This window comes from Prionailurus viverrinus, chromosome B2 (assembly GCF_022837055.1).
Source record: "Prionailurus viverrinus isolate Anna chromosome B2, UM_Priviv_1.0, whole genome shotgun sequence".
In the NCBI taxonomy this organism is placed as follows: Eukaryota; Metazoa; Chordata; class Mammalia; order Carnivora; family Felidae; genus Prionailurus; species Prionailurus viverrinus.
The window spans coordinates 18690934-18712124 of record NC_062565.1 but is presented as its reverse complement, the minus strand read 5'-3'; the positions used below and the strand labels follow the sequence as shown (position 1 = coordinate 18712124).

Below are 21191 nucleotides of genomic sequence, written 5' to 3'. Positions count from 1 at the left end.
CGGCTTTTTCATTAGATTTCCCTTAGTTCAATCTGACCACTATTAAATCCACTTTCCTTTCTCCTAGTAGAGTTATTGCCCTAAAATTAAAGTTATTTAAAATCTTCCATTCTTTTCACCTTACCATTAGAACAAATTCAAACTCCACAACATGATATTTAATATTTTTTTTTTGAGAGAGAGAGAGCATGCAGGAAAGGGGCAGATGGGGGGAGAGAGAGAGAGAGAGAGAGAGAGAGAGAGAGAGAGAGAATCTTAAGTAGGCTCCATGCTCAACACAGGGCCTGATTCAGGGCCTATGCAGAGTCCAATGCAGGGCTCGTTCTCACAACCCTGGGATCGTGACCAGAGCCAAATCAAGAGTTGGATGCTCTACTGACTGGGTGCCACCCAGGCACCCTGATATTCAATAATTTTATCATCTAGTCCCTGACTACATTTCTAATCTTATCTCAGCCAACTGCCATCGTCCCTTATCTTGTACTCCAGCCATATTAAAAAATTTTGGTGTGGCCAAATACGTCATACTTTCTCACGATCACGTGGGTTCACACATCTTTCCTTTGCCCATACATGTGTTTTCTTCTGTTTTTCTCCAGCCAAATTATATGAAACCTCTGAAAATTACTCAAGGGTTATATTTCCACTGATGTCTTTGGTTTCTGCCCCAATCCTCTTCCAGACCTGTCTTGGTTCCTTTGCTCTATGTATGCTCTCAGAGACACTTGTGTTGACCTCCTCCTAGCACTTTTTTCTTTGTTAATTATGGTAAGAACACTTAACATGAAATATACTCTCTTAATCTTTAAGTGTATAATAGAGTATTGTTAATTATAGGCATGATGTTGTACAGCAGATCTCAAAACTAAATCATCTTGCGTAAGTGAAACTTTATGTCTGCTCTAAAGCAATTCTCTATTTCCCCCTCCCCATTAGACCCTAACAATCACCATTCCACTCTATGCTTCTATGACTTTGACTATTTTAGATGCTTCATATAAGTAGAATAATGTAGTATTTGTCTTCCTGTGACTGGCTTATTTCATTTAGCATGATGTTCTCAAGGTTCTTCCACATTGTCACATATTGCAAGACGTCCTTCTTTTCCAAAGCTGAATAATATTCCATTGTGTGTGTCCACAACATTTTCTTTTTTTCTTATTTTTTTTACATTTATTTATTTTTGAGAGAGACAAAGCGCAAGTGGGGAAGGAGCAGAGAGAGAAGGAGACACAGAAGCCAAAGCAGGCTCCAGGCTCTGAGCAAACTGTCAGCACAGAGCCTGACATGGGGCTCGAACCCATGAACCATGAAATCGTGACCTGAGCTGAAGTCAGACACTCAACTGACCGAGCCACCCAGGCACCCCTCCACAATATTTTCTTTATCCATTCATCTGTTGTTGAACATTTAGCTTGTTTTTCTATCTTGGCAATTGTGGATAATGCTGCGATGAACATGGGAGTGCTAATATCTCTTTGAGATCCTGATTGTATTTCTTTTGGATAAATCTCTAGAAGTGGAGTTGCTGGATTATGTTACAAAGATACAGTAATTAAGACAGTGTCGTAATGGCATAAATACAGACATTTAGACCAATAGAACAGACTAAAGATCCCAGAAATAAATCCACGCATATACAGTCAACCAATCTTCAACAAGTTTGCCAAGAATATACAGTGGGTAATGGATGGTCTTTTCAACAAATGGTGCTGAGAAAACTGGATATCCACATGCAAATGGATGTCCAGCTTCATGACATTGTATTTGACAACGATTACATGGATATGAAAATGGCTTTTGAAAATACAGGCAACTAAGGCAAAATTGAGTAAGTGGGACTATTTCCAACTCAAAAGCTTCTACACAACAAAGGACACCATCAACAGAGTGAAATGTGTTCCTAGCCCTTTTCGTGCTGCCTCAAATTTGTTGCTTCTCTCATCTTTTTTCATTCACATACATTGCTTGCCAAATGAGCAAACTGGAAAGCAAGACCCTATGACATTCAGGATAAAAGCTGCAGGATGATTCTTCTATTGGTGATTCTGGCGGGGGCAGGAAGAATGGAAAGAGAGTGGGTTGGAAGGAGGAAAAAAAAAGAATTTTACATGAGCTGCCCAGGAAACTTACCAGAATATTTTAGGTATCACGGGATTACTCCTTGTTTCTTGTTGGCCGCTAGTTGGAAGCGCTAAGTATAATGATTTGTAGAAAAATGTGATCTCTCCATTATGGAGAAATCTTCCCCCAAAAGTCAATTAATTTCTCAGCTGATTTTCATGACAGTTGCTACAAACAAGGACATTTCTATCTTAGATGGGTAGATGTGATTCTAACTTCTCTTCTTCAACCATAGTCTCACAGCCTGACTGCAGAACAAGACTGAACACTCTAAAGACCCAAAAAAGATTGAAGCACCTTACCTGAGACAGTACAAATATAAAATCAAAGAAGAAATGATGAACAGGAGGATGTAAATTAGCACTGTGAGCATGACACCGAGAATTCCCGACTGCATGGTTCTTACAAACACCCAGTACAGCTTTGCTGCGTCAGCTATGGGAGTCTCCCCATTCTGTGTAAGCCGCTGAGGGAAAAAAATACAAATTAAAAAAAAATTAGGATGGAAACACTGATCATCAAGCGAGATTAATTTTATACACAAAAAACCATATGATACCACAATTTGTTTTTAAATTGAATTTTCAGGGTAGTAAAGACCACCAGATCTTCAGCTGTAAAGGAAAAGAAAACCCCTTGGCTTTCATGGCTGGTTTGCTAGGGTTTTTTTTCTCCTCGTTTTCCCTATAAGCTTTTAAATGTGTACACTCTACATGCAATTCATAAAGTGAAAGCCATATATTATTTATGTACTATTAACTTCTGAATTTAATGAGCACAAGATATGAAGAAATTAAATATGATGGTGGAAAGATCCCTTTCTCTCTGAAGCAGATTTGAAAGGAATTTAATTTGTGCTATGCATAAAATAGATGGCTTATTTTAGAAACTTATAAAAAAGTTATCAGGCTATTTAATGTGAGCTTGGAAACCAAAGTTTACATTAGGTCAATTTAACAATAAGTCCTTATTAGAGACAAGGAAAAGCATATCCTCTACTGAGTTTGAAATAAATACAAGGCAATGAGGTCTTTAAAAACAATATTAAATGTTGAGGACCTAGAACATTGTCATTTGACATCTTTGACCTTTGAGTTTTATAAAACATAAATGTTCTGTAATTATGACTCTGATATCAGGTGGAAGTAATATGCAATATAAATGTAAATAAGGTATGTTTTCTTCAATGTAAGAAAGGAGGAAGAATTTCTTCACTTTTGAAACAGGCAACTTTATAAGTATAGCTTAAAAGGGCATGTTCAAAACTAATCCATATCACATATGTATAGATAAAATCAGAAGCCTAGAGAGGTTAATCTGTATTTTCCCTTTACCATCCTTTAACATGTGGGCAATGACTAAAAGTCAGATCTTCTGACTCCCAACTGTCGTTTCTTTCACTGTCATGCCAAAACTTTGATTTTTATATTCTGTACATGTTACTCAGTCTACCTTGCAGAATACAGAACCGTCACTTGGACTTTAGGCAGAAGATCTGTAAGTGTTGCCATATACCTCTCCTCTTCTAGATCTTATCTTTCTACTATTTCTTAAAGGAAGAGAAATAGACGCAGTATTCACTGCTGAAAAAAAAAACAAAAAAAAAGATATATATTTGATGCCAATAACATAATCTAATCAATAGATGTTGATCACTCGTTTGATCCACACACATTGTTGTGAACGCCCATCATGTGTCACTAAGCTCTGGAGGTAAAACAGTGAGTAAAATTGGACGAAAGCCTTGTTTTTTGGAGCTTACTTTTAAGTTGGGGGTTGGGGAGAGGGGAAGGAAGTGATAGTAAGCATGTAAGCAAGATTAAGTGATACATATGACATATAAGAAGATAGAATCTCGAAGAAAAACATGAAGCAGAAAAAAAGTGTAGGAGGGATGGGGGTGTATTATTAAACACTGCAATCAGAAAAGGTGCCATTTGAACAAAGATTTAAAGGATATAAGGGAATGATGATAGGCCTACCAGAAGGCACTCAGAACACACTGCCCATACTTCCTCTTTGTGTGTGATTCTCCAGTTAGGTTGTAAGTTCCTGCCTGGATCACTGGGGCCACGGCTGTTCTACCTGATGTTGTATATAGAGCGTAAGTCGTATCACTTCATTACGATCTTTATCCTCATTCTTTTCATCTTTGATGTGTGGTGCCTTACATTTTTCAAAGTGCATTTCCAGCTGGCTGTCCCAACAATACTGTGAAACGAGTATGGTAGGTGTCACTATTTGTAGGTGTTATTACTTTTTTTGTGATACATATGAAGAAGGTGAAGTCTGAAGAGGTTAACTGACTTATCCAACGTCATCTGGCTGACAAATGGCAGAGCTGGGACCAGAACCCAATTTCCCCTTGGAAATCGCTCTATTACCATGCTCTTCCATGATCGTTTCTGATGGATTTTCAAGAATGATTGGCTGAAGGAAGACACTTGTATTCTACCTTTTGTTTGATCTTGGTTCTTATGTGCTATTCTTTTCTCACTATCTATACAGAGGGCAGAAACAACCTCAAACTTATTCTGTTTCTTTTAAAATCCTGCGCGGAGAGGGACACCTGGGTGGCTCAGTCGGTTAAGCATCCGACTCTTGGTTTCAGCTCAGGTCAGGATCTCACGGTTTTGCGAGTTCCAGCCCTACGGTGGGCTTTGCATTGGCAACTTGGAGCTTGCTTGGGATTCTCTCTCCCTCCCTTTCTCTCCCTCTGCCCTTTCCCCTCCACCCCCACATAAATGAATAAACTTAAAAGAAAGAGAAAATCCCGGGCAGAGATTATATAGTCAATAAATACATGCTGATCAATTAAAACATTCAATAGCAAATGCTTCCTCTACTTTTTATCTAGCTTGGACTTCGGCACAGAAAGAATTTATGAACTCAGTGGAACTGTTGTATCATCAATGGGGGTCTGGGAATTCATTGCCAGCTTCTGAACCAGCAAACTGAGAGACTAACAAAATGTTATTAGCACCATCAACAGCCACTCAATGCCTCAGCCTCAAACCATTGCATCTGCCACATCTCCTTTTAGATTGCCATAAAAAAAAAATTGATCCAGAACAAAACCTATCAGGAAAATAAGGTAGCCTCTCTCTTGGCGGGCCTACCAGGATCCAATACAAGTGATCCCTGGGCTTATCTGCTAAAAAGAAGGGCTCAAAGAACCGGAAGTATGAACCGAGACAACTCCAGTCTCATGAGTGGCATTCAGTCTGGGATAACTATGAAGGCATGTGGAACAGTAGCTCTCTAACTTTAATGAGCATGAGAATCATCTGCAAGACTTGTTAAAACACAGTAACCCCTTCTCAGAGGCTGGGCTCCTTCCCAGACTTTCTGCCTCCACGGATTTGGTGCAGGGCCTGAGATTTCACATTTCAATTTGCACTGCAGTTAAGTTCCCTGGTAAAACAGATGCCATTGGTCCAGTGACCTCGTTTTGTGAACCACTGCTTTAGAGAAGCACCTCGAAAACTTGGTGCGCTGTTCCATCACTGGAGAGCTTGTTTGCTGGTTCTTTGTTTGTTTGTTTAAAAATTTCTTTAACGTGTATTTATTTTTGAGAGAGAGAGAAAGCGCGAACAGAAGAGGGGCAGAGAGAGAGAGGGAGACACAGAATCCGAAGCAGGCTCCAGGCTCTGAGCTGTCAGCACAGAGCCCGACGCAGGGCTCAAACCCATGAAGCATGAGATCATGACCTGAGCCGAAGTCGGACGCTCAAATGACTGAGCCACCCAGGCGCCCCTGGAGAGCATGTTAAAAAGTGTTTTTATATTTAATTATTGGGAGTGTCCATGTGTAGACTCCAGTGCTGCTGCTCTGTGGGTTACATGCAGCTTTAAAGTTTTCTTTTTTTCTAAAGACAGAAAAATTAGATGTCATCTGCAATGAAGCATGATGGATTCTAATTGGAGAATCAATAATTGTGCAGATGGGGAATGAGCCTTCAGCTTTTCTTTCCAAGTGGAGAAGGATATGGGTGCCATACTCATCTATTAGAGTCCAAGTCAGCTTCCATCGGGTTACAGACCTCTGAACTGGTTCTGAGATGGCCCTGCTGGAGGCTACTTTCCTATAGACTGCATCAGAGGCCCCAGAGTATATTAAGACTGCTCGTTGTGTCAGCTGCCTTTGATACAGTGGACCCTTCAGCTATTAATCTCTCTAGAGGACTCGACTGGAATACAGAAAGCCATTCCGAGAGGGCTGCAGAGATTCTATACGAGGAGATCTCAGAAGAGCATAGACATAGCCGCTCATCCTCTCCAAATGGCTTCACATGTGGTGTCGCAGACCACACGGGCGCCCCATCTGCTCAATATGCACCTCAGGCCTCTGGAAGGCATCCTGAGATGCCATGGAACATGATGCTACCGGAATGTCCACAGCACGTTTCTCTACACTTCCTGCTCAACCAACCTTGAGGGCGTGGTCTCGTCCTCTCTCACCTGGGGTCTGAGGGAAGTGGGAATGTGGACAAAGTCCAACTGGCTCCAGCTCAATCCACTCAGAATCAGAAATGCGGCCAACGATCAGGGTGGAAACACTTAGAGATGGGGTTGAAAACACAACCTCTTCGGACCTCTCATCAAGGTGTTAGACAGTATTGAGGCTTAAGAGGGTAGTTGCAGGTTTGAACGTGGAAACAATCGGGCCTTCCAAACACTGACCAACTGTCCTTGGTATGTGGCCCTTCCCGGAATCCTCAGCAGTGGGACCAGAAACTAGATACATTGGTAGGTTCAATGTGCATTGATTTTAATTCATTTTAATAATGTTAAATGATCTACAGGGTCGCAAGGGTCAACTACTGCACTTATCTGCAGGTTCTAAACCTTTCTAGCAGAGGTCATTCTAATGCAAAATACGCAGGCAGAATGCCCACACAAAGCCTAACAACCCATTAAGGGACTCAGTGCACCTAGGTCCTGGTCTTGTTTAGAACAACCCAGGAACCCAGAAGAAGTGAAAGCCCCACCTAGCAAACAAAGGAAAGGGAGAGAGGCCTTCTCAGTAAAACATCCGGCACCCTGTCACGGTGCGGTCTGGCCCATGGAGCCGACATCTCTGGTGTCGCCTAGGAATCTGTTAAAATGCAGAATCCCACACTCCAGCTGCCGAATCAGAATTTGCATTTAATAAGACCCCCAAGTGATGCAAGCCCAGGATCCTTGAGAAAACCTGCTGCAGCATTGTGCGACCTGAGAGACAGAAATAAAACAGTGACCGGCTTTGCCCATCCTAGCTGTCTACCACAGCACCCAGGACGCTATCTTCACGATGCAGTTTGAACACCAATTTGGTCTTTAGTTCTAAAGGCACATTTCAAACACTTAACAAGTAGAGTCCATCAAAATGCCCCACCTCTTTGATCTGCTTGGCACAATGAATACAGTCTCGACCTATGTAAACCCATTGGGAAACCTTCCTTTTTCTTCCTGATAGGAGAAATATACCCATTGTAGAATATTATTCGATAAATTGAGACAATTTTAAATGAATATTTGATCATATTGATTTATTTATAGTATCCGTTTGCTCTCTTGCTTGGGGCTATATTTCATAGCCAGATCTACAATACAAAAATTTAGTTAAAATTCAGATTTCCTTTCCTCTTATTAGCATCACAAAAGTCAAAATAAATGCCTATGGACGAAGGCTTTACATTTTATTTATTACCTAGAATTGTCTAAAAAGCTCTTCTTCTTCTTGAGTGTGTTTATTACAGAAGAGTCGTTGATCACAAAGCAAATAAATAATCTAACCAATCGAAGGAACCACTGTATGATTACTTTTTAAATAAAGTTTGGCAGTGAAAATCCTTACTACTAAAAAGTAAGTTACCAACAAAAAGTTACAAATAAGACTTCGCTGTAATAGTTTTTTTTTTTTTTTTGAAAATGCACCAAAATTAGTTTGGATCTGATCTCCAACATTATTTCTTGCTTATTTTGCAAATGTTCATTTACGATGCTAAAAACACGTCAATGGATAATAATAGACATCCAGAATTTTTTATGATGTGGAAAGCTTAATAACTTCAATTTAAGATACATAGTGAATTGCTCATGATTCTTGAAACCTCTCATGTCAGCTGATTCATGCACTGAAGCTAAATTCTATGTCAAGAACTCATATCCCGATTATTTTACTTGACTTACCCCGAGGACAGTATCCACTATAAACACGGCCAATGGGTCTAGAACTGTCCATAGTCCCATGGTAATGATTAATTTTGACAAGACATCAGGGCAGGAGGCAAACAGTAGCTGACAGCCCCATCTGATCAGAACCAAAGGAAGTATCACTGCATTCAGCATTAAAGGACCCACCACAACTACGAGCAACTCTTCTTTGATGGCAAGTGAGGAAGATGGGTAGCAAAGCTCAACCGTGAAAGGGGAAAAATGGAATCTGCAGGAGAACAAAGCAAACACACACATGTAAACAAGAGAAATTATACAAGATGCCAGGCACACAAAATAATTCTTTAAATGACACATTTTCTTTTTTTAATATACAAACAATGACACTTAATACTACCCCCCAAATCGGGTGTTAGGAAACTTCACCTTTCCCTACTCCAAAGTACCACCCCAACAGTTCACTTTCCAGTAAAAGGCTATTTCTAGCTTGTCCATGGCTCTTGTATCATAGGCAACAATAGAAAGAATATCAATTCTATCCACTGAGCAGAGCATTCTATATTCTATAAAAACTGCCCTGCGAGTAACACATACTGACAGGTAGGCTATTTGAAATGCAAAATATATCAGTGTACCTAGCCATGGGTCAACCTCTGATAGGGACCAGAAATACAAATCAGTCTAATAACTCTTCTGAGCTTTAGCACACGTGATTAGTTTTCCTGTGATTCCTCTAGATATACCCTTAAATACAAAACAACACTGCTCTACTAACAACAAAAATAGGGCATCTCTTAGTTGTTCTAAAAGGGACAGTGTGACACAACCTAAAAACCTAAGGGTTTAATCCAAGGCAGGCCCAGTACAGACTGACCCAGGCCTTGGCACCTTTTTTCCATGCAAAGTGAGACTTCACCATGCTCTAAATTTTCCCTCCCCTGCATTTCAGCCTTTGTAATTCTGCTTGTGTATCCTACTTAGCTCTCTACTAAAAAGAGTTCTTCATTTTATCTACTCCCTGACCTTTGCTTTGACGGAAGCTTTATGCTTCCTTCCTATGCAGTTGTGAATATCAAATGAAGTAATGTGTGTAGATTTCTTAGCAGAGGGCCCAACATAGAGTCAGAGCAGGAGAAATGCTCATTGTGGCTGTAGTTATTGTCTTGTCTCACAACTACAGTTTGATGTGAAGCTAATGCAGGATTCGAGCCTACAGATCTAGACAAAATATCCTATCATATCTTGGGTCTTCTGATGCTTAAGAAATCAGATCAACTAGGCTGCCCAGGTATTTTTCTCACAGTCCCATGTTACTAGCAGCCAATAAAGATAAAGCTATTTTTTTTTAATTGAAGAAGTAAAAGAGCCGTTAGCAAAAAGCAACTAGCTCGAGCATACAACATTTGTCCCTTCTGCTTTGGAAGCCCTCACACAGAAGAAAGGGAAAAAGGGAGAGAGGGGGAAAAAAAAGAGAGAAGAAAGGAAGAAAAATAATAGCTAGGTAAAAATTCTCCTGTGAAGCTACAGTAATTTATTATATGTAAATGTGCATATTCTAGAGCATTCGTGTATTTGTGACTTAATTTCAAAACATGACAAAAAAACACATCTGTGCGTATATAGTATACACACACATTCTTTTTCATAGTGTCTTAAAGTTATATGCAGTCCTCTTCGTTGAAAATATACACATATCTTTAAAAAAATTAAAAAAAAAAAAAGGGTGCCTGAGTGGCTCCATCGGTTAAGCATCTCAGGTCATGATCTCGCGTTTGTGAGTTCGAGCCCTGCGTCGGGCTCTGTGCTGACAGCTCAGAGACTGGAGCCTGCTTCAGATACTGTGTTTCCCTCTCTCTTTGCCCCTGCCCTGCTCATGCTGTCTCTCTCTGTCTCTCAATAATAAATAAATGTTAAAAAAAAAAAAGAAAGAAAATATACACACATCTTTACTTTTATCTGGAACATCTACATTTGGGAAAATGAATTTTACTTATATTGATTTCTATCTGTTTGTTTATCTATACCATCTATGGAATCATGTTTATGGAGAGATAACCTGTAAAGTGTCATCTTTTTCCAGGGTATAATGGCCCGGAAAGCTGCCTGGGCTTGAGTTTGGTAATTGTTTGAATTCAATCACTTTGCAGAAGAAGCAATCTTTGCCTCTGTGCGTATAGGTGATAAATCATACTTACATTACTTCTAAACTACTCTCAGCCAGAGTCACTGTGATAAAATCAAAACAGAATAAAACACTGTTGCTAAACTCCTTTCTGGATTCTGCTCAGATATTAGAACATCCTTGACTCTGTTCAATTTGAAATAAATATCGATGTGCCAGTTACGTATTTGGGTAGAAGATGGGTAAATCGAGGCCCAGAAGATGAGAATGCAATAGACGTTCCTGCTCTGAGATAAAGACATTTTTTTGTCTTTCCAAATCCTGGGTCTGTGCTGCATTTTAGGTCTTGCGCTACGTGGACGGAGAGGAGTTTTGTACTTTCCTTTGGCCTATCAAGACGAAAATGCACCGCTTTAACTTTCAAGGGAAGGCACTCACTTTGTAACAGGAATTGAAATGGCCTGGAGGAAAAGCCACTGGCTAAGGTAATGGAGGTAGAGCCTCAGGAACCAGAGAGATGCCATCAGTAGGATGATGAACCAGAAGCCCTGGCTTCGCCACTCAGCGAATTGAAGTTCCGAGAACGCCGACACCATCCCGAAATGAAGGTGCTTGAAGAACTCTCTAGATCCAGTACCATCAGCAACCGAGGAACACCTACACACAAAGAAATGATGAATCCTGAGCTTCCAAGACAACCAGCAGTAGAATATTTTGAAATGATAATAAAGACATTGTGAAAGTAAAATTGAACGAGACTATTCCTGAAACACTTGGACTCAAGTGACCTCTATTTCTTTCGGCTCTGATGGAGGATCCCCAGGGAACATGGAAAGAAGCATGCACCCAGGAATGGAAATCAAAATCCCGGTGAGATATCGCTCACACCTATTAGGACGACTACTGTCAAAAATAGAAAAAAGTGCAGAAGGAGGAGGAGAAGGAGGCAAAGGAGGAGAAGATGAAGAGGAAGAGGAGGAAAAAGAAGAAAGGAGGAAAAGAAAAAGAAGGCCATAAAATAGCAAGTGTTGATGAGGATGTGAAAAAATAGGAACTCTTGTGCCCTGTCGGTAAAAACATAAAATGGAGCCTTGCTAGGGAACACAGAAGGCATGGCAGGCCCTCAAACAATGAAAATGAGAATTAACATATGATCCAGCAATACCCCTCCTGGGTAGGTAGCCAAAAGGATGCAAAGCAGAATCTCACACCGATATTTGCACACCCATGTGCATAGCATTATTCACTACAGCCAAGAGGCAGAAGCCACCCAAGTGTCCACCAAATGAATTATTCAGCCTTAAAAAGAAAGGAAACTAGCACGTGCTGCCACGTGGCTCGATCCAGAGCACATTATGCTAAGTGAATCAAGCCAGTCACAAAGAGACAAATACTGTAGGGCTAACTTACGTGTGGGAGCTAGAATAGTCAAATTCACAAAGATAGAAAGCAGAATGCAGTTTTCCAGGGTCTGGGGGCGGGGGCGGGGGTTGATGGTATAAAGTTTCAGTTCTGCAAGATGAGGAAATTGTGGAGATCAGCTGCATGATGATGTGAATGTACTTAGCATTGCTGAATGGTACTTCAAAATGGTGGCGATGATAAATTTTTATGTTATGTGTATTTTTACAACAATACAAAATGTTAAAAGAAATATGAAAAGGAACTATTATAAAGAATAAACTTATTTTTAAAAATCTTTAAAATCTGTAATATATCCCTGCTTATCTCACCTACCCACGATGTTCCTTCTTTATTAAAATGAGATTTCATTTTTGGTTATAACCTGTTAAACATTTAACTATTTCGGGGGTGCCTGGGAGGCTCAGGTGGTGAAGTATCCGACTCTCGATTTCAGCTCAGGTCACGTTCTCAAGGTTTGTGAGTTCCAGCCCTGCATCAGGCTCTCCACTGTCCACACAGACCTTGTTTCAGATCCTCTGTCTCCCGCTCTCTCTGCCCCTCCTCCACACTCTCAAAAAATAGTTTATTTTTTTAAATTAAAAATATAAAGTTGACTATCTTATTTTATTTATTTTTATTTTATTTTACTTATTTTATTTTATACTCTAATATAATTTATTGTCAAATTGGCTAACATACAGTGTGTAAAGTGTGCTCTTGGTTTTGGGGGTGGATTGCCGTGGTTCATCGCTTTCATACAACACCCAGTGCTCCTCCCAACAAGTGCCCTCCTCAATACCCGTCACCCATTTTTCCCTCTCTGCCACCCGCCCCTCATCAACCCTCAGTGTGTTCTCTGTATTTAAGAGTCTCTTATGGTTTGCCTCCCTCCTTCTCTGTAACTATTTTTTTCCCCTTCCCTTCCCCCATGGTCTTCCGTTAAGTTTCTCAAGTTCTGCATATGAGTGAAAACATACATTATCTTTCTCTGATTGACTTATTTCACTTAGCATGACACCTTCCAGTTCCATCCATGTTGCTGCAAATGGCATGATTTCATTCTCATTGCCAAGTAGTATTCCATTGTATACATAAACCACATCTTCTTTATCCATTCATCAGTTGATGGACATGTAGGCTCTTTCCATAATTTGGCTATTGTCGAAAGCATCGCTATAAACATTGGAGTACATGTGTCCCTTAACTATCTTATTTTAAAAATTGAAATGCATTGTTAATATATCACTAAAACTATGGTAATGAAAATTTGAAACTTAAAAAGTCTTTTATTCTTTAACACTATACTGACATTTTCAGGTGAAACTAAATGTAAAATCATTACATGCAAGGTGTTCTGACTTAGCTTCGGTTTCCTCTCTCTGTTTGGTATTGGGATAAAACGATGTTTTCAAAGTTTATAAAATTAGAGCTTTTGCAGGAAAGAAGATGAATAAGTATTTGAAAATAACTGTTGAGGCAGAACTTGTTCCCCACCTAATCCCAAGAAAATGTGCAGGGAGTACACAGGAGGGTTCCCATAGCTTACCGACTAGAAATACAAACTTTGGACTCAAATGCCCAAAGCCTCAATGTCTACATAGAATTCCTATCTATGCCTCAGTTTGCTCATATGGAAAAGGGGAGTAGTGATAGTACCCCATAAGCCAGGGTCAGGATAATGACCAAATTAACAGATGTAAAACAATTTGAACAGTGTGATTCTGCACTGTCATCACAAAATAGTAAATACTCAATCCACGCTTTCACCCTCTTTCCCCTCTTCCAATATTTACCAGAGCTGCTTTGAAATAGGCTGGCCTTCCATCAAGCCTAAGAAATATAGCAGTTGATATGATTCCTTTCATTTTAAAGAGATTTAAACAGGAGATGCATATGTTATTTAACTCAAGCAGTAAATATCATTGGTATATACCATCACCAGCTTAATAAAATGTTGGTTTTGTTGAATCAGTAATTGACCTTTATAATAACTAGGTTCCAAGTCCTGTCTTGGAAACTTAGCCTGTCTGATTCTGCTCTAGAATATGTTTCTAGAATAATTTGGGAAATTCCTCAACCAAAAATGGTCCCGATTAAAAACATCTTACCAAAGAAGAAGCTAGTATGATACGAAGTAGTTCAGGAACAATGATAAAACCAAAACAAGTCGAGGCAGCGTGAGAACATAAAAGAAATGGGATTCATAGAGAGATACAAAAGATGGTATATGCAAAAGCTCACCTCTCTCTGAAGACTGTTAAATACGATGATAATTGCACCATGAAAAGGAGAAGATAAATAATAGAACTAAGAGTCTTTGGGGGGAACAAAGAACAAACGGGCGACAACAGAAAGTAAAAAACAAAACACACACACAAACAAAAGAAACATATTGTTCTCAGAATTCCAACCCAAGACTTTAGCCTTCTGGTCTGCACCGGACGAAGGAGGCACTGAATTTGACATCGACCGTTCCTTTGTTGTTCGGGTCTGTATTTTGCCATGAAGATGTAGACCATCATCTAACCCAGAACTCCGTGCGGAGTCTGTACTGAGCATGCTTTTCAATTATACAAACGAGGAACAGCTAAACAGGAAACGGGCCCCTGAGAGGTTTGGGTTTACCATTGGTAACAGAGTCCTCATAGGAGGATTCCAGAATACCTTGCTACATTTATCATCATGTGAAATGAAACCCAGAACTTTCTACCCTCCTAAAGCAAAATAGTCTGTGCCCGCTCCTCTTCAGTTAATTATTCCATTGCTGTTTTGCCCCTTCAAAGAGAAGAGAAAATCAAATGCAGATTTGGCATTGTGTTGTTTGCAAAACACCAGAAAATCTCAAATGATGCAAAACAGAAGAGACGGTAGCCTATTTGACCTTTGAAAATTTCCACTGTTCTTTTCATACCCATTGAGACAAATGACTAAGCAGTTTAAGTGTTTATTCACAGAACCCACTATAAAGTCATACTTTTGTTATTAGTTTCACTGATAAATGTTTCCCATTCACATTCAGATACGCATATTGGTTTCTGGGGCATGTGAGTTAGGACAAATAATACTAAAATATCATCGTGGAGCATTTATATCTAACTCAAAATACTCAATTGTTTTGTACCTGCTTAACACACTTCAATATTTGATTTTACTTGTTCGTTTAACAATGGTAACTCGAACATCGGGAACCAAAGAATTAGGAAAAACCTGGAATCCATCATTTAGAGTTTGAACAATTACAGACTTCAGAGTTAGAAATTAATAAAGGAATTAGTTGATGCCAAATGATGCCAAATAAAAAGAAGTTATCAACAAGCTTATCAGGTGAACAAAACTCATCAAGGAGAGCCTTACAGACAATTCTCATATGACAGTGACAGTCCGTTTCTCTTAATCATTTCGAATTTGCACCTGAAACCCAAGGGTGTACCGACGGAGAATTACATCCACAACCCTCTCTCGATTCGTTGTTCCTGAAATAGATTTCATTCAAAAGAAAACTCTGCATCCATGTTTCAACATTTTCTTGAAAGCAAGCCTCTCTTTTATTCTCGTACACATGCAAGGCATAGTATAAGATGCAGGGCCATTGTACAATATCTTCATCCACATTTCCACTGTTCTCTCCTTCCCCTGTAATCTTTCTTGGTTATGTACAAAGAGTATGACCATCAAAAGGATAATAAATGGCCTCTGCCACTGGGGTGTGTAATACGTATAGTGGGAATTGATTTGTTGGTTATGAAGGAAGCCGGAGAGCACACAGATCACTGCAAAATCACATTGAGGCCAGCAACTACTCCTCGGTTCATGCAGGCGAATCCTCTATCGCTCACAGGGTGAGCTGCCAGAGGCTGAGAAGAATGGTCAGGTCATCCAGTATTCAGCTATTAAATGAAACCTATTTCTCTGAACTTCAGCCACATTTCATATGACACACATATATCCCCCTTTCCATGCCCAGTCCTTATAGAGACCCGATATCAAACAAGATTTCTATGATCCATCAGTGTAATAAAAAAAAAAAAAAGACCCAAATTGCCTTATGGAAAAAAAAAAAAGCATGGAATGCATTCTTCTACATTGAACAGTGAATAGGAGTCCTTAGGGATTTGTATACAACCCAAACCCACCATTTATCAGCTGTGCATAATAATCCTTTTAACAAGTCACTATCAATAAATGGCACTAAAATTTCCATATTCCTTTCTTCTGTATGACTAACCATGCACTAAGTGTAGCACTGAAAAAAAAATTAATGCTTATTTATTTTTGAGAGAGAAAGAGAACACCAGCAGGGGAGGGGCAGAGAGAGGGGGAGACCCAGAATCCAAAGCAGGTTCCAGGCCTGAGCTGTCAGCACAGAGCCCCACGTGGGGCTCGAACTCGGGAGCTGTGAGATCATGACCTGAGTCAAAGTCAGATGCTGCACTGACTGAGCCACCCAGGTGCCCCATAAACATAACACTTTTAAAAATCAAGTTTGTTTGTTTTTTTTATTTTTTTTGTAATTCTTCTTGGGGGGGTATTTCTCATTTCTTTTTTCACTGTGTTCCATTTATCAAGTTTTTGAACATAGAACCCTCAGTGACTGTGAAGCTTTTTCTAAGACTTAATATTCAGCATTTCAGGGAATCATTCTAATGAGGGTATCAAAGAAACATGGATAGGTTATACTGTGTTAATGTTGGAGAAGACCTCATCAGATTCCCTCAGACTTTTTCAAAAGCGGAACTAAAGCCCAATCAGTTAAGTGATTTGCCCAACTTTATACAACTGGTAAGAGTTTTCTAACCACTGTATCCAGACTTGCCATTAGGAGCTCTCCATCAGTTTAACAAGACAAGAAAGTGTAGCCTGCTTGAAAGAGAGATGCTTTATCAAAACCTGAAAGAAGGAAAGGGTTCTTCTTTTATGGAAGTTGGTTTAATTGGACACAACTCATTCATTCAGCAGATCGTCATTAAATAAATGTAAATGTCAGGCCCTGGGATGATGTAGTAAGCAGAATAATGGCCTCCCCCAAATATGCCCACACCCCAATCCTTGTAACCTGCAATTATGTTAAATTATATGGCAAAGGACAATTAAGGTAGTGTACAGAATTAAGTTTGCTAAGCAATTGAGTTTAAAGTAGATTATTATGGGTCATTTGGGTGAGCTCAGTGAATTCACAAGGGTCCTTAAAAAGTGAGAGGGGAAAGCAGAAGAGAGAGGGAGACAACAAGAAGGAGAACCAGAAGAATGGCAGTGTGCGAAAGACTTGTCTCAAATGTCTTGGCTTTGAAGATGGAAGAAAGGAGCCATGAGGCAAGGGATAAGACCAGCTTCTAGGAGCTGGAACAAGCAAGGAAACATTCTCCCTAGAATCCAGAAAATAAAACATGTAGTTCTGCTGGCCCCTAAGTTCAGCTCAGTGAGACCCATTTCAGACTTCTGACCTCAAGAACTGTACAATAATAAACTTGTGTTGCTTTAAGCAGCGCCAAAACACTAATATAGATACAGGTTCTGGATTTTCACAGATGAGCAACATTGTCACTCACCCACAGAAATTTCATTCTATTGGAAGAGACAGATCAGTGAAAAGACAAATAAAATCCAGGGACAAAATCCAGGGTGAGAAGTGTTACAGTGACATACAGAATGCTATGAGAAAACATAGGATGGACACCTATCTCCAACTGGGCCAAGGAAGGCTTCCCCCCGAGACCTATGAGGTAAAGAGGAATCAGACAAATGAGAGGAAGAGGTATATGGGAAAGCTAGGAGGGCATTCCATCACACATGCACTGCTCAGGACAAGAGAGTTCCATTTCTAAAGCTGAATATAAGTTGCATAGGGTGGAGAAAGTCCAAGCAGGTGAAGGGGTCTGTTGGTAGAAGCCTGATTAATGGATGCCATGCTGCAGAGTGTTCACTCCATCCTGGCACTCTTAGTAGCCCTTGGAGTAACTAAAGGGGAAGGAGATGGGGGGATGCCATGTTTGTGTTTTAGAAATACTGCTCTAGCTGCAGGGGGGAAATAGTTTGGGTAGGTTCAGACCAAAGGGGAGAACAGATTATGACTTAGATGATGACTGATTAGTACTGCTCAATGATGAGCAGAACTGTAGACCTTTCAGAAGTATGGGCATGGGTGTTCTTTGCTGTCACAATAACTTGAAGGGTGGAAAAGGCACAAAGCTTCATGAAATGTGCTTGAGAGTCTCAACTGATAAAGGTTTCTCCTGACCCCTATGTTAGTTCCCGAGGGCTACTATCACCACGAATTGGGTGGTTTTAAACAACATAAATGTATTCTCTCACAGTTCTGGAGTCTAAAAGTCCTAAATCAAGGTGTTGGCAGGGCCATGCTTTCTCTGAAGTTTCCAGGGGATGGGGAGGTGGAGAAGGAAAGATTCTTCAGCTTCTGGTAGCCTCAAGCATTCCTTGCCCAGTGGCAGCAAAAATCCAATCTCTGTCTCCAGTTTTACATGGCTGTCTTTCCTTTGTTCATCTGTGTCTTCACAAATAAAGACATCAGCCATATTGGATTAAGGGCCCACTCTAGTACGATCACCTTTTAGCTTACCTTTACAGTAACCCTGTTGAGGTACTAAGTCCTACAACTTCAACACATTATTGAAGGACAACAGTTCAACTTTTAACACCCCAAATGCCAATAGCATTTGCCAACAGCAGCCCTTTTAGAGGAAAAGGGAATTAGAGGGGTGTAGGACAGGGACAAAGAGATGGATTTGAGAGACAGTTGACTAAGATGAACAGGACTTAGAGACTGTTTGAATTCGGGATCCCAAAGAAAAGAATCTAAAATGGTTCCAAAGTTTCTGGCTCGGGTAGCTCATCCAAAGAGCGGCTTGCCATATTAGAGAAAAGCATTTAGTGAAGAAGAAGGGAAAATGAAGAAACAATAAGCTCATACTGACCCACATATGGAAATGCTCATGGTAAATCCAGGAAAATTTGCCCAATAGTCTGTCATACCTACGGAAGTGAGGTTCAAGACATATCAGAACTGGAAAACAGTTTGATGAAGTCACCAACATGGTAGTAAGCCATTAGAATGATTGAGACACATTGTCAATACCCAGTATGTGGAAATGATGTAAAAACTAAAAAGTATAGGGGCGCCTGGGTGGCGCAGTCGGTTGAGCGTCCGACTTCAGCCAGGTCACGATCTCGCGGTCCGTGAGTTCGAGCCCCGCGTCAGTCTCTGGCCTGATGGCTCGGGGCCTGGAGCCTGTTTCCGATTCTGCGTCTCCCTCTCTCTCTGCCCCTCCCCCGTTCATGCTCTGTCTCTCTCTGTCCCAAAATAAATAAATAAACGTTGAAAAAAAAATTAAAAAAAATAAAAACTAAAAAGTATATATACAGGTGCTTGTCCCTCAGATTAATATAAATATTCTCTTCGAATGGAATCTGCTATCACAAGCTTGAACAATATAAACTCAAGTACTCTTTGAAGGTATTCTTTTCCCATATGTTGGTTTACAGCTGCAAACCCACTTAATCTAGACAAAACCCTCCTCCTTCATTCACGTCCCTGAAAAATAGTTTATGGATAAGGGTTTTTAAGGTAAGTGAGAATTTTTGGCATAGACAATAAAAACTGATACAATAAAAATATACACAGTATATAATATGTGTATACTATATTTAATTTACAGAGCCACTTTGGAAGACAGGTGTTTCTATACACATTTTACAGATGGGGAAATGAGAACTGAGAAAGTTCAAATTACTTGCTCTAGATCATACAGCTATTAGGAGACAGAACAAAACAAGCATCTAGATTTGAATTTAATGTTAGTGTGATACCACAGCTTGTATGTTTCCACGACCCGTGTGGCCAAGTGCATGGGGGCCAACGGGGTTGGCAGGAAGAAGGTTCACAACTCATTCACATGTACCAAGAACTTATATTGCAGTTCAGTAAAAATGCATTATGAAATTAATATTAATATATTTAGTGAGGCTTGGGGTGCATGGGCGGCTCAGTTGGTTAAGCGTCTGACTCTTGCTTTCAGCTCGGGTCATGATTTCACAGTTCATGGGTTCGAGCCCTGCACTAGGCTCTGTGCTGGCAGTGTGGAGCCTGCTTGGGATTCTCTGTCTCCCTTTCTCTCTACCCTTCCCCTGCTCACTCTCTATTTCTCTCTCTCAAAATAAATAAACATTTATCTATAGATATAGATATATAGATATAGATATAGATATAAATGTTTATTTATATATACATATATACGTATACATATACATATGTATACATACATAGATATACATATATATACATATATACGTATACATATGTATATATATGTATATCTATATCTATATATATGTATATATATGTATATCTATATATAGATATAGATAAATAAACATTTATCTATATCTATATCCTATATCTACATGATATACATTATAGAGATATAGAGATAGAGATAGAGATAAAGATATAGATATTAGTGATGCTATTCACTCACTGAAGGCAGGAACTGTCTTGTTCAGTGCCATATCCCCAGGCCCAAGCACCATGCTGTGTACATAGTAGGTGCTTTAAAACAAGCATTTGTTAAATAAATAATTTTTTAAATGTGTCATTTTCTAAATGGTTTAGGTAAAAACTCTGATCTGCTTCAGTCATTTGATCTGTCCCTTTAGCTTAACATTTCAAGATTCATATAGTCCATTCAGACAGTCCATTCATACAGTTAATTGTTCGGTGCTTAAGAAAATAAAAAACCACCATTAAAATGGTAGCTGAGAAAAGTCTCATAAATTCACAGCAGTATATTATGAAATGATTTGGCTGGTAGGGACTCTTGGGCAAGTTCACTGTGGTACCATATTTAAAAGAAAATGAAGTAAAATATGCCAAGATAAGGAAACACTTATTTGGAAAGAGATATAATTAACCCAAATGAATTATTACAGAGGGAGGGGCGCTGGAGAGGTGGGCGAAATGGGTGAAGGGAGTTCAGAGGTGTAAACTTTCAGCTATAAAATAAACAAATCATGGGGATATAACAGGCAGCACAGTGACCATAGTCAATAATATTGAAATGCATATTTGAAAGTTGTCAAGAGAATAAATCTTAAAAATCTCACCACAAGAGGCAAAAATCATAATTTTGTCTGGTGGCAGATTTACTGTGCTGATCATTTTACTAGATGCACAAACATCAAATCATTATGTTGTATACCTGAAACTAATAATCATATCAATTAAAAAATGAATTGTTACAATACTATTATCATATGATGATTATTGGATTGATATATATATATATATCTGATAAATGACATCAATATCAGTTTTATTTTTAACCAAAGTTATTATTAAAATGCTCAAATCTGATATTGCCTTGTCATTATTT

At 39.5% G+C, this 21191-nt stretch overlaps 1 protein-coding gene across 1 annotated transcript in view; it reads right to left on the bottom strand.

The window, feature by feature from the left end:
• The window catches only part of LOC125166398 (uncharacterized), a 301490-nt gene that overhangs the window by 69389 nt on the left and 210910 nt on the right, over nt 1–21191 (bottom strand). The window contains exons 21-23 of the mRNA XM_047860338.1: nt 10843–11061; nt 8298–8550; nt 2427–2590 (exon numbers count right to left, since the gene is read on the bottom strand). Coding sequence (XP_047716294.1) covers nt 2427–2590; nt 8298–8550; nt 10843–11061 — 636 coding nt within the window. The remainder of the gene's footprint in view (nt 1–2426; nt 2591–8297; nt 8551–10842; nt 11062–21191) is intronic.